General features: G+C 43.8%; 1 protein-coding gene across 1 annotated transcript in view; it reads left to right on the forward strand.

The window, feature by feature from the left end:
- PAPPA2 (pappalysin 2) overlaps positions 1 to 13,145 on the forward strand; it is a 294,762-nt gene that overhangs the window by 136,205 nt on the left and 145,412 nt on the right. Inside the window, exons 6-9 of the mRNA XM_065936954.1 lie at positions 708 to 829; positions 4,527 to 5,016; positions 8,821 to 8,949; positions 12,120 to 12,211. Coding sequence (XP_065793026.1) covers positions 708 to 829; positions 4,527 to 5,016; positions 8,821 to 8,949; positions 12,120 to 12,211 — 833 coding nt within the window. The remainder of the gene's footprint in view (positions 1 to 707; positions 830 to 4,526; positions 5,017 to 8,820; positions 8,950 to 12,119; positions 12,212 to 13,145) is intronic.

A 13,145-nucleotide genomic window follows, 5' to 3' on the forward strand; every position in this document is an offset into this window, starting at 1 on the left:
AAGAAGCTTGGAAAGTCGACTTAGCAGGAGAGAGAACAGCATGTTTCATGGAACTGTGTGATGGGCAGGACGTTTTTGTGAAGTGGTGATTTGTTATTGTGATGGGAACATAAAATTCATGAAGAAACTGAAGGAGGTAAGGCGAAAGCTCTTCTCTGAAGGATCTTGGGTCATGAGCAGGAATTTAGGTGTATCCCCGTAGGTGTTGGAGAGCCAGGAGGCGTTACATTTCATATGACCCTTACATGTGTGATTAAAAAGTACAGCGTTAAAACATAAGACCACATGTAGCTAGTAAGTTTACTGTGAAAACTGCTGTTTGTTTTACTCAGAGAAATGCAAGGAGCCTCTGGCTGACTTACTGAGAGTCAGCATAGAAGCTGTTTTATGCTGAAAGATTCAGATGGTAATTATTTTGTGTTGACCATTGCTGGGATAGAAGCCCTCTTTCATCTCCACAGGCCTCCTTTATGACTTAGTTAAATTCTTCTGCTTCATAACCTTGAGATTTTCATGTCACTCTGAATTTTGCAAAGGTGAGGTCTATGCAAGAAGAGAGTGGGTTGCAAAAGAGTTGTGTTCCCAGTTACCCCCTAGGGCCTCCATACCCACTGTCACTTCCCTGCCCCCAGAGGTCTTCTGAATTTTGTTCTCCCAGCTCATCTGACCTGTTCTTCCCATCTCCACCCCCCGCACTGTGTTCGCAGGTTCCCGGGCAGCGTGTGTGGTGCCTGCACTGAAGATGGGACGTTCCGTCAGTATGTGCACACAGCTTCCTCCCGGCGCGTGTGTGACTCCTCAGGTTACTGGACTCCAGAGGAGGCTGTGGGTAAAGGACCATGGCTTTTTCATTTACACCTCCATGGCCACTGAGAATGCGGGTGGAGGTTAAGGGTGAAGTGATGGCAGTGAGAATAAGGTAGTGTGCGTGTGTGTGTGTGTGTGTGTGTGTGTGTGCGTGTGTGTGTGTGTGTATGGTTTGCTGGAAACCTCCAGGGGTCTGGAAGTGACTCTGGCTGGGATCTTTGTGGATGGCCCACCTGTGATTAAGGTGGTGCTGGCTGTGCTGAATCAGAGGACAGCACGGAGAACAGAGGGAGGGAGAACTCTGGGGACAACTTCAGGAAGAGCTGGCTCAGGCACGTCATGTTACTTGCGCCCGCCAGCCCATGGAGCAGCCTTGCCACAGGATGATGTAAGCTGATCTCGTCCCCCCATCAGGGAACACTCATGCACACTTGCTGAGCCAGCCCGGTGGGGGTGGGGTGGACTAGGTGTTCCAAACTCATCGTTCTCATCTGCGCTCTTTTATGAGTCTGTTAACCTCTGGTGCTGGTTGTGCTTTGGATGTGATCTAAGCTAGGCTCTGGGAGGGGGAAAATGTTTTTAGCTGTCCCCTTTCCTGTCCCTCCCCCCGACTTCGCAGCTACATATTCACTCACATACGTATATCGGTGTCTTACAATAAATTTGAGTATGAATGCTATCCTAATTCAAGTCCTAAATATGCTGTTGACATGAGTTGCAGCATCTTCTGATGAATGGCTTGACTTCTTCCATCATCACTGTCCTGTTTGGTCCATCAAACCATCGTGTTTACCTAGTCATCATCTTCTCTTTTTCTTTTATTACGATTGTAAAAACAACTCATAGTCATCATCTTCTCTTTTTCTTTTATTACGATTGTAAAAACAACTCAATCAGATGTGTTGGAGATGGTCCCATTTGAGTTAGTTTGCAGTCTTGACTCTGATAAGAAAAAAAGGAGAACGTTGGTCTAAGAGTCTACCATGTCCCCTTAGGCTCCCAGTTACTCAAACAACAGGAGCCTGAAGGAGGAATCGGGAGAGAGACAGTTGACCTGACTGATCGTATAGAACTTTTTTCAAATGAGTTTTCAGGGAAGAATGGAAAGTGACTATAAAATTTACATTGGCACTGCATAGGACTCATTTAGAGATTGGCATTTCATAAAAGGCCATTCTCATGGCAAACAGTTTGTCCTGTGCTAGTGTTTTAATGCCTATTTGACTGTCTGGCCCTGTACTTTTTCCTTTTTAATTCTTGGAAAAATTTAAAGTTATCTGGTAGAGGTAAAAGGAATTAGAATTTCTGGGTTCTAACTCTTGCATTGTGTCTCCAGGCAAACCAAGTTAGCTTTTAGGGCCTCCACTCCATCTTTTCACATGAGATCATAATAAAAACTTTCTGACAGATAGTGCTACTGTTGCAGAGTTGGCTTCCAAGGGACTGCAGTCTGCTAGTATTTGGGGATGACTGTTGGAAAATACTGCTGGGAAATACTAGTATTCCTTTGTTTTGAACAGGTGAAGAATCAAGTCATATTTTAAATATATAAGATGAATTGACTCCCTAGCAAAACATACACAAACACATATAATTAGAGATATGATCAAAATGTATTTAATGACACATTGGACAGTTATTGATCACCAACTACATTCTGAGTGCTATGAAGAATAGAAAATCGAACCAGACATATTCACTGCTTAACTATCATCTTTTTGGGGAGAACTTCCCTGGCTGTATGCTCTAAAATAGCCCCCAGTATCTCCCCATCATTCTCTAGTCCTTTTTCCTCCTTTATCTTTCTTCAGAGAGGACAGTACCACTTGGAATTATACCTCTTTATTTACTGCTGCACCTATCACCTATGGTAAGATATATGTGGTCAGTACCTTTATCTTGTTCATTACTCAATCTCTGATACCTAGATTAGTGCTAGATGTAAAAGAGATATACAGTCAATTTGTATTGAGTTAATGAATGAATGAATGGGTTCACAATATAGGGAAAAAACAATAGGGGTCGAAAGATGTAACACACACACACATTTGAACTTATTTCCTCTGGGATTTGGAATATTGGTTTCCAAATCCTGAAGGGCTAAATGATTCTATTTTTGCACATATAGTTTGCAGATATTTCTATGAAACATCATACAGCTCTTCTATACTAAGTAAGTGAAAGTGAAAGTGAAGTTCGCTCAGTTGTGTCCGACTCTTTTTGACCCCGTGGACTATACGGTCCATGGAATTCTCCAGGCAAGAATACTGGAGCGAGTAGCCTTTCCCTTCTCCAGGGGATCTTCCCAACCCAGGGATCAAACCCATGTCTCCCACATTGCAGGCAGATTCTTTACCAGCTGAGCCACCAGGGATTAGTAAGTAAGGCAGGGGTTAAATAGTCCTTATTTTATAAATGAGCTGAGGCTTAGAGAGACTGGCCACAGTCACACGGATAATGCACAGCACCAAGCAGAGCCTAACTATGGTTTTTTAATTTAGCAGTTTTCTTTTAATTCCGCTTGTGTGATATACAAGGAAACCACCTTGTATATAGATTATTTCCACAGAGATGACCTTAATATGTTAGTGATATTTGATTTTTCACCTTTGCATTTTTGGCTCCCGGGCTACTGAATCTCCTTTTTCTTCTACTCAAGAAAAGTGTTTTTATTTCCCACGAGCAGTTTTCTGATCTCTTGACTTACACATATCTGAACGAAAGGGGAAATTTCAGTGTCTGGCTTTAAAGTTTGACTTACAGTCCTTTGGAAGGCTTGTTAAGGTATGATCTTAGGGAATCAAAGTTTTGTGAAGAGCCTAGTCAAACAGGGTAGCAACATCCTGAAACAAACATTGGCCTTATTAATAAAACAAGGCTTCAGAAGCATTACTTTATCATAAATTATTAATAGACTAAGTACAAATAATTCTCCTCGGCTCAAGGATTCTGTTTTTAATTTTTAAAAAAAGTTTTAAATTTATTTACTTATTTATTTTTGGCTGTGCTGGGTCTTCACTGCTGCATGTGGGATTTCTCTAGTTGCCGCGAGCAGGGGCTACTCTTCATTGTGGTGCTCAGGCTTCTCATTGTGGTGGCTTCTCTTGTTGCAGAGCTTGGTTCTAGAGCATGGGCTGAGTAGTTGCGGTTCATGGGTTTAGCCGTGCCACAGCATATGGAATCTTCCCCAGCCAGGGATTGAACCTGTGTCCCTGCATTGGCAGGCAGACTCTTAAGCCCTAGACCACCAGGGACGTCCTGCTCAAGGATTCTTTGGGGATTACCTTATCTCCACCAGCCTCATGTTTCCACTTAGGATCGGGGTCACTCCATTCTCAGTGCTGGGTTTCTCTTGTTAAACGGCACCAGATAGAGGTGATTTGGAGCATAATGCTTTAGAATTGTTAGAGCTTTATCTTTAGTAAGGGCTTCCTAGGTGGCTCAAGGGGTAAAGAATCCACCTGCCCAAGAAAGGAGATGCTGGAGACACAGGTTCAATCCCTGGATCAGGAAGATTCCCTGGAGGAGGAAATGGCAACCCACTCCAGTATTATTGCTGAGAAAATCCCCCAAGCTACTAAGCTGACAAGTTCCTATAAGAATATGCTCAAAGTTCTCTTCTTTTTCATTTTCTCTCCTGACTGTTGATAGGGGTGACTCACCTTCAGATTTTTATTGGTGGTTTCTGATGCATCTTTCTTCCTGCCCATCTCCCTCAGGCCCTCCAGATGTGGATCAACCTTGCGAGCCGAGCTTGCAGGCCTGGAGTCCCGAGCTCCACTTATACCACATGAACATGACGGTCCCCTGCCCTGCGGAAGGCTGTAGCCTGGAGCTGCTCTTTCAGCACCCGGTCCAAGCTGACACTCTCACCCTATGGGTCACCTACCTCTCCATGGACTCCTCCCCGGCGCTCTTTGACACGGAGATCTTGCTGGAACACCAGAAGTCTGTGCACCTGGGCCCTTTGGACACTTTCTGTGATGTACCGCTCACTATCAAACTGCATGTTGATGGGAAGGTCGTGGGGGTGAAAGTCTACACCTTTGATGAGCGGATGGAGATTGATGCAGCTCTCCTGACTTCTCAGCCCCACAGTCCGTTGTGTTCTGGCTGCAGGCCTGTGAGGTACCAGGTTCTCCGCGAGCCCCCATTTGCCAGTGGCTTGCCTGTGGTGGTGATGCATCCTCACCGGAAGTTCACAGACATGTGAGTTGGGCAGCAGGGCTTTCTAAACCATGGGGCCTCCTGAGGCTTTGGGAGTGGATTTTACTTCCTTTTTCTTTGTTGTGCTTTTGTTTTATTTTACATCCCAACATGCCCTTATTTGGAGAAACATTCAGACCCTCAGAGGGGATTTTATTCTAAAGTGGCGTCTCTGAGATGAACAAAAATATTTCCCAGAAACAGGAAAGTGGATGTCCTGATTGATGATGTCATCATTATGATTCTAGACAAAAGAGGTCCGTGAATGATATGTTGGTCTCCCCTGGTGGCTCAGATGGTAAAGAATCCACCTGCAGTGCAGGAGACCTGGGTTCAATCCCTGGGTCAGGAAGATCCTCTGGAGAAGGACATGGCAACCCACTTTAGTATTCTTGCCTAGAGAATCCCTAGGACAGAGCAGCCTTGCAGGCTATGGTGCACAGATTGCAAAGAATCAGATGCAACACACATGCATGTTTCAGTTGGGCTAAGTGTAATTGCCAGAAATAAGTTGATCAGAGCCAGATACTCCTATCTGGTGACACCGTCTAATTTTTTATCTTTGCTGCAACTTTTAAATAATCTGCCACAGCTCCTATATCATTTAAAGGTTATAGTCACCTCTTCCACAGCTAAGAAGAGAAGCCAAGGGTTCCTGAAACACTATACTTTTATGACTTTCATTTTTCATTCCTCCCTTATTTCCTCCCTCCTTCCTCTCTTTCCTTCTCTTTCTCTTTCTTCTGTTCTTCCTACATTTAGTGAGTTCTTAAATGTTCCTGGCATTGTGAGCTCAGTGCAGGGGACACAGACTAAGATACGATCATTGGCTTAGAGTTCAAGAGTAGGAGGCTGGTATCTCCAAAGGCAAATTTTCCTCACCTCATAATTTTTTCAGAGGCTGCCCTGAGGGCAGAACTCTGGGTAAAACAAAAGTTTTATCAGAGGTGCTGTATTGGTTAGTTTTTGCCACATTAGAAATCATCACAAAACATAGTGGTTTAAAACAACAAACACATTTCTCATGGTTCTGTGTGTTGGCTGGGTGCACTCATCTGGACCAGCTTGACTGAGGCTACATGGCCCCAGATGACCTCATGCACATGTGAGGCTCAAGGAAGATGCTGGCCTGGCTGCGAGGAGGAAGTTCTCTTTCCACATCTCTCCTTCACTGGGAGGCTTTGCCTGGGTTTGTCCTCATGGTGCTTTGCCGTGGTCAGTCGCTTCAGCCATATCTGACTCTTTGCAGCCCAATGGACTATAGACCGCCAGGTTCCTCTGTCCATGGGATTCTCCAGGCAAGATTACTGGAGTGGGTTGCCCTTTCCTCCTCCAGGGGATCTTCCCGATCCAGGGATGGAACCTGCATCTCTTATGTCTCCTGCATTGGTGGGCGGCTTCTTTACCATTCATGCCACCCGGGAAGACCTCATGGTGGTAGAAGGCTTTCCAGAAGCAGGAAGGGCAAGTCCCCAAATTCTCATAGTTTTCAGGCCTCTGCTTACATCACTCATGATACCATTTCACTAGCCAAAACAGGTCACAAAGAATTTCAGATTCTGGAGGTGACAAAATTGATTCTATCTCTTAATGAGAGAAACAGTAAAGTCACATCGCAGAAGGGCATACATCTGGGATGGGAAGAATTTGTGGCCACTTTTCAGTCTGCCATAGCTACAAATGAGTCAAGAAAAATGTTCACCTTGAATTTTACTGCATTTTTCTTCCCATACTTGCTCTCTGAATTAGAACTAGAGGATAGTGAAATGGTCAAAAGCTCATGCAAATGGGAGGATAGATCATGGGACAGGTCTGAAAAGAAAAAAAAAAATGCTATTTGGGGAGACTTTCTTTAGTAAGCCAATTAAAATGGTATTTGTTACCTTTTAAAATAATTTATTATTGTTATTTTTGTTACATTTTGTAAGTCAAGTTTTGTGTTGCCTCATCATGAATTTCAAAACATGAGCTATTTAATAATATTTGTTATCTAACTTGACATACTCACATTCTCACACATACGCTGACACAAAAAACATTTAAGGATAATAATATTCTATTTTATAGATGAGAGAACTAAGACTAACTTTAATTTTTTTGAACAGAGCTAACAAGTGGCAAACTCAGGATTAAAATCCAATTTTCTGAGTGAATCTCGTTTTGGTTCTTTAGTAACACATTACTTTTACAAACTCAGCTCATTGAAGATTGGGGCTACCTGCTGCTGAGTTTTCTCCCTAAGAAGTGTAAACACGTCCTGATGCTTCTTTCCAATCCTTTCCCAGCTACAGATCAGCGTAAGACTTTTATGCATGGCTGGATGAGAAGTCAGACAGAAACCTCCCTGTGAAAGGGAAGCCATCAGAATTGATTAAGATATAAAACTTGTTTTGCTTTTGAAATACCTGGCACTCTTATGAAAAGAGTGCTTCCCTGCAGAAAACTAATTTGGAAATTTCAAAGTCTTTAACATTTAGGTGTCTTTCCTATTAAAATAACTAAAAACCAGTACAGAGATGTTTAAAGGTGTTTTTGAAACCCCACGACATTTCCTGTTTGCTGCTTGCAGCATCAAGCAAAAGAGTAGAAGCTTTGTGGTTGAGTTGAAGAGTGTGTTAAAGAAGAGAGGGCTTTGGTAGGATATCTGTGGGTACCACTTGTGGGAGAACCAATAGCCCTTTGAGATCCTATTCTCCTAAGTCACTCCCATTCTAGCATGGCTCTAGTGGTACTTTTCCAGTTAGGGCAAACGTTGGATAAAAGCTAAGTTGAAGGCAGAATTCATCTTTGGAATCAGCAGCTCCCCTCCAACCCCCACACCACTGGCCCTTAGCCCCGTCCCCCTTGCAAATGTTCAGTCTCTCACATTCTCCACTTGATCGGTGCTCTTGGGCTCTAGGTAGTCTGATAAGCTCCTTCCATCTCTGGTGCCAATTGATAAAACTCCATTCCTGGTTTATATGTATTTTGGAGCCGGGGAGTCATTTAATGCATTTCCAGTGGTGGAATTTTTTGCATCCCTAAAATAAGGATGGAAGATTTCCTCATCTCCTTCTAGGAGAAAGGTGCTTTTCCTCATAAGAATTCAGTCTCCTCAAGACAAGAATTCTCTTGAGAGACAAGAAAACTGTGATTCACAGACCCAAGAAGGACCTTGCTGAGCCCAAACTCTGAAGTGTTCATCTTCAGCTTTACAATCATTTCAATGATACAGAGAGGCCTCTCAGGTGGTGCTAGTGGTAAAGAACCCACCTGCCAACGTAGGAGACATGAGACGCAGGTCCGATCCCTGAGTCAGGAAGATCCCCTGGAGGAGGGCACAGCCACCCACCCCAGTATTCTTGCCTGGAGAATTCCATGGACAGAGGAGCCTGGTGGGCTATGGTCCATAGGGTCACAAAGAGGTGGACATGACTGAAGCAACTTAGCATGTACGCACACATGCAGTGATATAGAAGACTAGGTTTTCAAAGTTGGTGTTTTGTGTGTGTGTGTTTATGTAACATGGTAAAGATATGCTCGAAATACCATCCTCCTGGATTGTGTAGGACTGTTAGTTGGTTCAGCATTCACTCAGCAACCAGCTGTATATTCGCTATGTAGAAGGTACTGGGAATACAGAGATGAATACGGTTTCAAATGCTCTGTGAGACTATATGCCCTGCTCTTGGTTTCAAACAACATGGCATGTGTTTAACATTTATATTCCCTGTAATATTTATTTAAAATTCCTGCACACCATCTGAAAAACACCCAGGGCCTGCTCCACTTCCTGGATGTATGGTTACAGCCCATTGGTTTCCACAGGGAGGTCATGCCTGGGCAGATGTACCGGTACCAAGTTCAAGCTGCAGCTGGAGCAGAACTGGGAGAAGCTTCACCTCCTCTGAGCCACATCCATGGAGCTCCTTACTGTGGAGATGGGAAAGTTGCAAGGTGAGGACATACTGTGTGCCTTGGACTGGGTGAAAGAGGACATCCCACCTTGCTTGGACCATGAGGGTTCACCTTGAGACTGGTTTGGGAGGAGAAAGGGGCAAGGCACTGTGTGATTCTGGTATTGAACAAAATCTGCAACCTGGTTGTGATCTTGAGGGGTCATTCACATCTCTACATAGTTAAGGATGGAGCCACTTTAATTTAGTACCAAGATATTGGGGCTGATTCTGTGGGGGTCTTCTTCAGGTTTCAGAGAACAAGTGCTGGGCAGTGATTCAGGGAAGGAATTCATGGTGGAGAAGGTTATTGCCAAATGATGCTAAAAGAGGATGTGAGGGTATCTTTTGGATCAGTTGCCTGTCTTATGACCCAAGGAAAATCACTATAGCTTTATGAGCTTCAGTTGCTCATTTGATCCCTGGAAGACCTCATTGCAATGCAATTTACAGCTATTCTATAAAATCACCAAGGTAAAAATGAAATCACTCCTTTGATTTCTTAACATACCACCTTCCTTTTCCTGTTGTCCTTTAGTTAGTTAGTTATTTCAGTCTCTCAGTTGTGTCTGACTCTTTCTGACCCCATGGACTGGAGCACGCCAGACTTCCCTGTCCATCACCAACTCCCTGAGCTTTCTCAGACTCATTTCCATAAAGTCAGTGATGCCATCCAACCATCTCATCCTCTGTCGTCCCCTTCTCCCCCTACCTTCAATCTTTCCCAGCATCAGGGTCTTTTCTAATGAGTCAGCTCTTCACATCAGGTGGTCAAAGTATTGGAGCTTCAGCTTTAGCATCAGTCCTTCCATAGAGTATTCAGGACTGATTTTCTTTAGGATAGACTGGTTTAATCTCCTTGCAGTCCAAGAGATTCCCGGGAGTCTTCTCCAACACGCAGTTCAAAAGCATCAATTCTTCAGTGCTCAGCTTTCTTTATGGCCTTTCTCTATACCCTTTAGTGATATCAACCTAGTTCATTCTGATTTGCCAGGCACTTGCCAAAACTTGTCACTGAATACTCCCATGTTCCAGTGACCATCCTATATTCACCTATTCTAAATGCTCAGCTCACCTAATATGTTGTTTATATAAAGCTGCTAGGAGTAAAAGACTGGAAGCCCAGGTACTATAATTTGTCTTAGAGTCTGTATCCTAGTAAGATGGCTTGTTTTTTGCTTTCCAGATCAAGTAAAAATATCTTGTATCTTGAAGGCCTAATTGAAAGCAATCTATAGCCTTTCTTGGAGTTTTATCCCGTTGTTTAGTAATTACTAAATATTGTTTGTCTTCTCAATCTTCTAAGATTCTTAAGCTTTAGTGTAAGTCTACTCCTTTTCATAGTAGTATAAACACCAAATGTTCCCAGACTTCAGAAATACATCCAAGAGACTGAGATCACTTTAATACCCAAACCTTGCTAGTTTGCTGCCACCTTCTGCCTCAGTCTCAGCTTATCCTTTCTCTTCCTCCATCTCAATTAAATATCTACCTGTGAAACCATTAGGTGACATTTCAGGGGCTCGGAACAGCTCCAGTACCACAGTCCTTTATGTCTCAGCGAAGAAAAGAATTCAGCGAGAGGCAAAGTGATAGATAAGAAGTGATTTATTAGATTAGGATGCTTGTGAGATTTACAAGCTGGTGAGGGTCAGTGGCAGGGGGCAGTGGTGGTAAAGGTTCTCAACCAGAGAACTTACTGGGCTACAGTTTTATAATCAAAAGAAAAGTGGGGAGGGGGAGAAGAATTTCATTGTCTTTCTTGAGTAGACGTCATGCTTCCATCATCAACTCCTCCTCCTGGTTGAGCAGGGGAGTTTTCTTGTCCCTACTTGTTCAAGCTAGGTCTGCAATGTATTGTTTTTCATGTGTGCAGAGGGCATGTCCTAGGGCTAATTAACTTACTGAGCTCACTGGGCAGGATGTGGGTCTCATGACAACACTTATTTGATCGTTTGGGGGCAATGTCCCGTGCTTCTGTTGCATGATTTTGTTGCTAAGCAAGCCAGCCTGGTTTTGTGGTTAAGTAAACCTGCTCTACTGAGTAATCATTAACTTACAGGGGTCACCCATATTTTTATACATACAATCCCCTAGTGGGATTAACTATTTAAACACCTGACTTTGTCCCTACTTTGAGCTTCCGTGGTGGCTTAGACAGTAAAGCGTCTGTCTGCAATGTGGGAAGCCTGGGTTTGATCCCTGGATCAGGATGATCTCCTGGAGAAGGAAATGGCAACCCACCACAGTATTCTTGCCTGGAAAATTCCATGGATGGAGGAGCCTGGAGGGCTACAGTCCATGGGGTCGCAAGAGCTGGACACGACTGAGTGACTTCATTTTCGCTTTTGTCCCTATCACCTAGGGATGACTCATGTGTGCACAGAACAAATCTGGTTGTTGTTGATGTTTTCCATGGCTACCTCATTTTAAACCTGCTACCCACTGATTAAGGCGTCTGCAGGACTAGGTGACCATTACTACCCAAACAGAGCCCTCCTTGAACAAAACAGTTGATATTAGGTTGTAGCATCTCCTACAGCAGTCCTCCAATGAAGGTTCTGATGTCCCAGGATGTCACATCTGCCTGGGGTTCTGGGGCTGAACAAGATAAGGGCCGTATTCCTAGTCTGACATTGTACATTCTAGCCTGGGCTTTGAAACAGCTTCATCTGTAGTGACACCTGCTTGGCTACTGGGCTTCCCAAAGCTCCTTATCAAATGTTCCTTTAAACTGTGCCTATATCGCCTCTCTATAGAGTGTCATACTTTGTGCTTGCGACGTTGGAAGGCCCAGGAGACATGGTTCGTGGGTTCATGGGAGATCATGGGATCCCTGATCTGGGAAGATCCCATATGCCTCAGAGCAACTAAGCCCACGTGCCACAACTATTGAGCCTGTGCTCTAGATCCTGGGAGCTGCAACTACTGAGGCCCTCACACCCTAGACCCTGTGCTGTACAATGAGAGAAGCCACTGCAATGAGAAACCCGCACACCACAACCAGAGAGGAGCCCCTGCTCCCTGAAACTACAGAAAAGCCGGCACAGCAACCGAAACTAACTAACTAAATCAATATTTTTTAAAATGATGTTAACTAAAAGAGAAAAATCATTTTATGTATACAAGTGTGTCTGTTTGTATATCAGAATGTATACTTTTACCTTGTAGGAACCTGGGAGAAGAGTGTGATGATGGAGACCTTTTGAATGGAGACGGCTGCTCAAGGGCATGTAAATTAGAGGAAGGTTTCAACTGTGTAGGTGAGTTTAGGAGCACCTGCCCAGGCTTATGTCCTATGTTTGGAGATGTCTCTGATTCTTGTGAGCTCTTGATATCTGACAATGTGTAATTTAGTGGTAATAACAATAACATTTGCTATGTCTATTGTGTGCCTGGCACTAACTGTTTCACGTATATTATCCTGTTTAATCCCTACAATAAATATAAGGAGACTAAACAGAGTCACAGAGAGCTTAAATAACTTGCTTTCTCTTACACAACTGGCAGTGATGAAGTCAGGATTTGAACCAGGGAAGCAAATCCACATGTTAAACTACTAAATTACCCAGCCTCCTATATTAATGCTACCAAAGATTGCCCTTGGGTCCTCACGTCTAACATCAGACTGTCAGCCAAGTAGCACAATCACAGATTCAACATAAAAATTATGGTGGAACATGTTTTAAGCCAAAGAGAGTACAAGATATCTCTTGGTGTCTGTGTTTAGTAGATAAGATTATGAAGAGTGATACACAGCATTTCTTAATCCTGAAAAGTCACTGATAATAAGTTATTGCTAGCTGCCATTGACTCTAGACTCTTGCCACACAGGAAGGCCCTCCAGAACACTTTTCCTGACTTTGATTAAAGCCGTCAACAGGATTCTTTGCAGATTATTTTTTCCTTCCTATGAGCATGCATGATTAGTTGCTCAGTCAGGTCCACCTCTTTGTGACCCCATGGACTGTCGCCCGCCAGGCTCCTCTGTCCATGGAATTCTCCAGGCATATTGGAGTGAGTAGCCTTTCCCTTCTCCAGGGGATCTTGCTGACCCAGGGATCGAATCTGGGTCTCCTGCATTGCAGGCAGATTCTTTACGATCTGAGCCATCAGGAAAGCCCTCCTAGGTGCATTCAGTTCAGTTCAGTAGCTCAGTTGTGCCCGACTCTTTGTGATCCCATGAACTGCAGCAAA

Source organism: Muntiacus reevesi, chromosome 5, assembly GCF_963930625.1.
Source record: "Muntiacus reevesi chromosome 5, mMunRee1.1, whole genome shotgun sequence".
NCBI classification, from domain to species: Eukaryota; Metazoa; Chordata; class Mammalia; order Artiodactyla; family Cervidae; genus Muntiacus; species Muntiacus reevesi.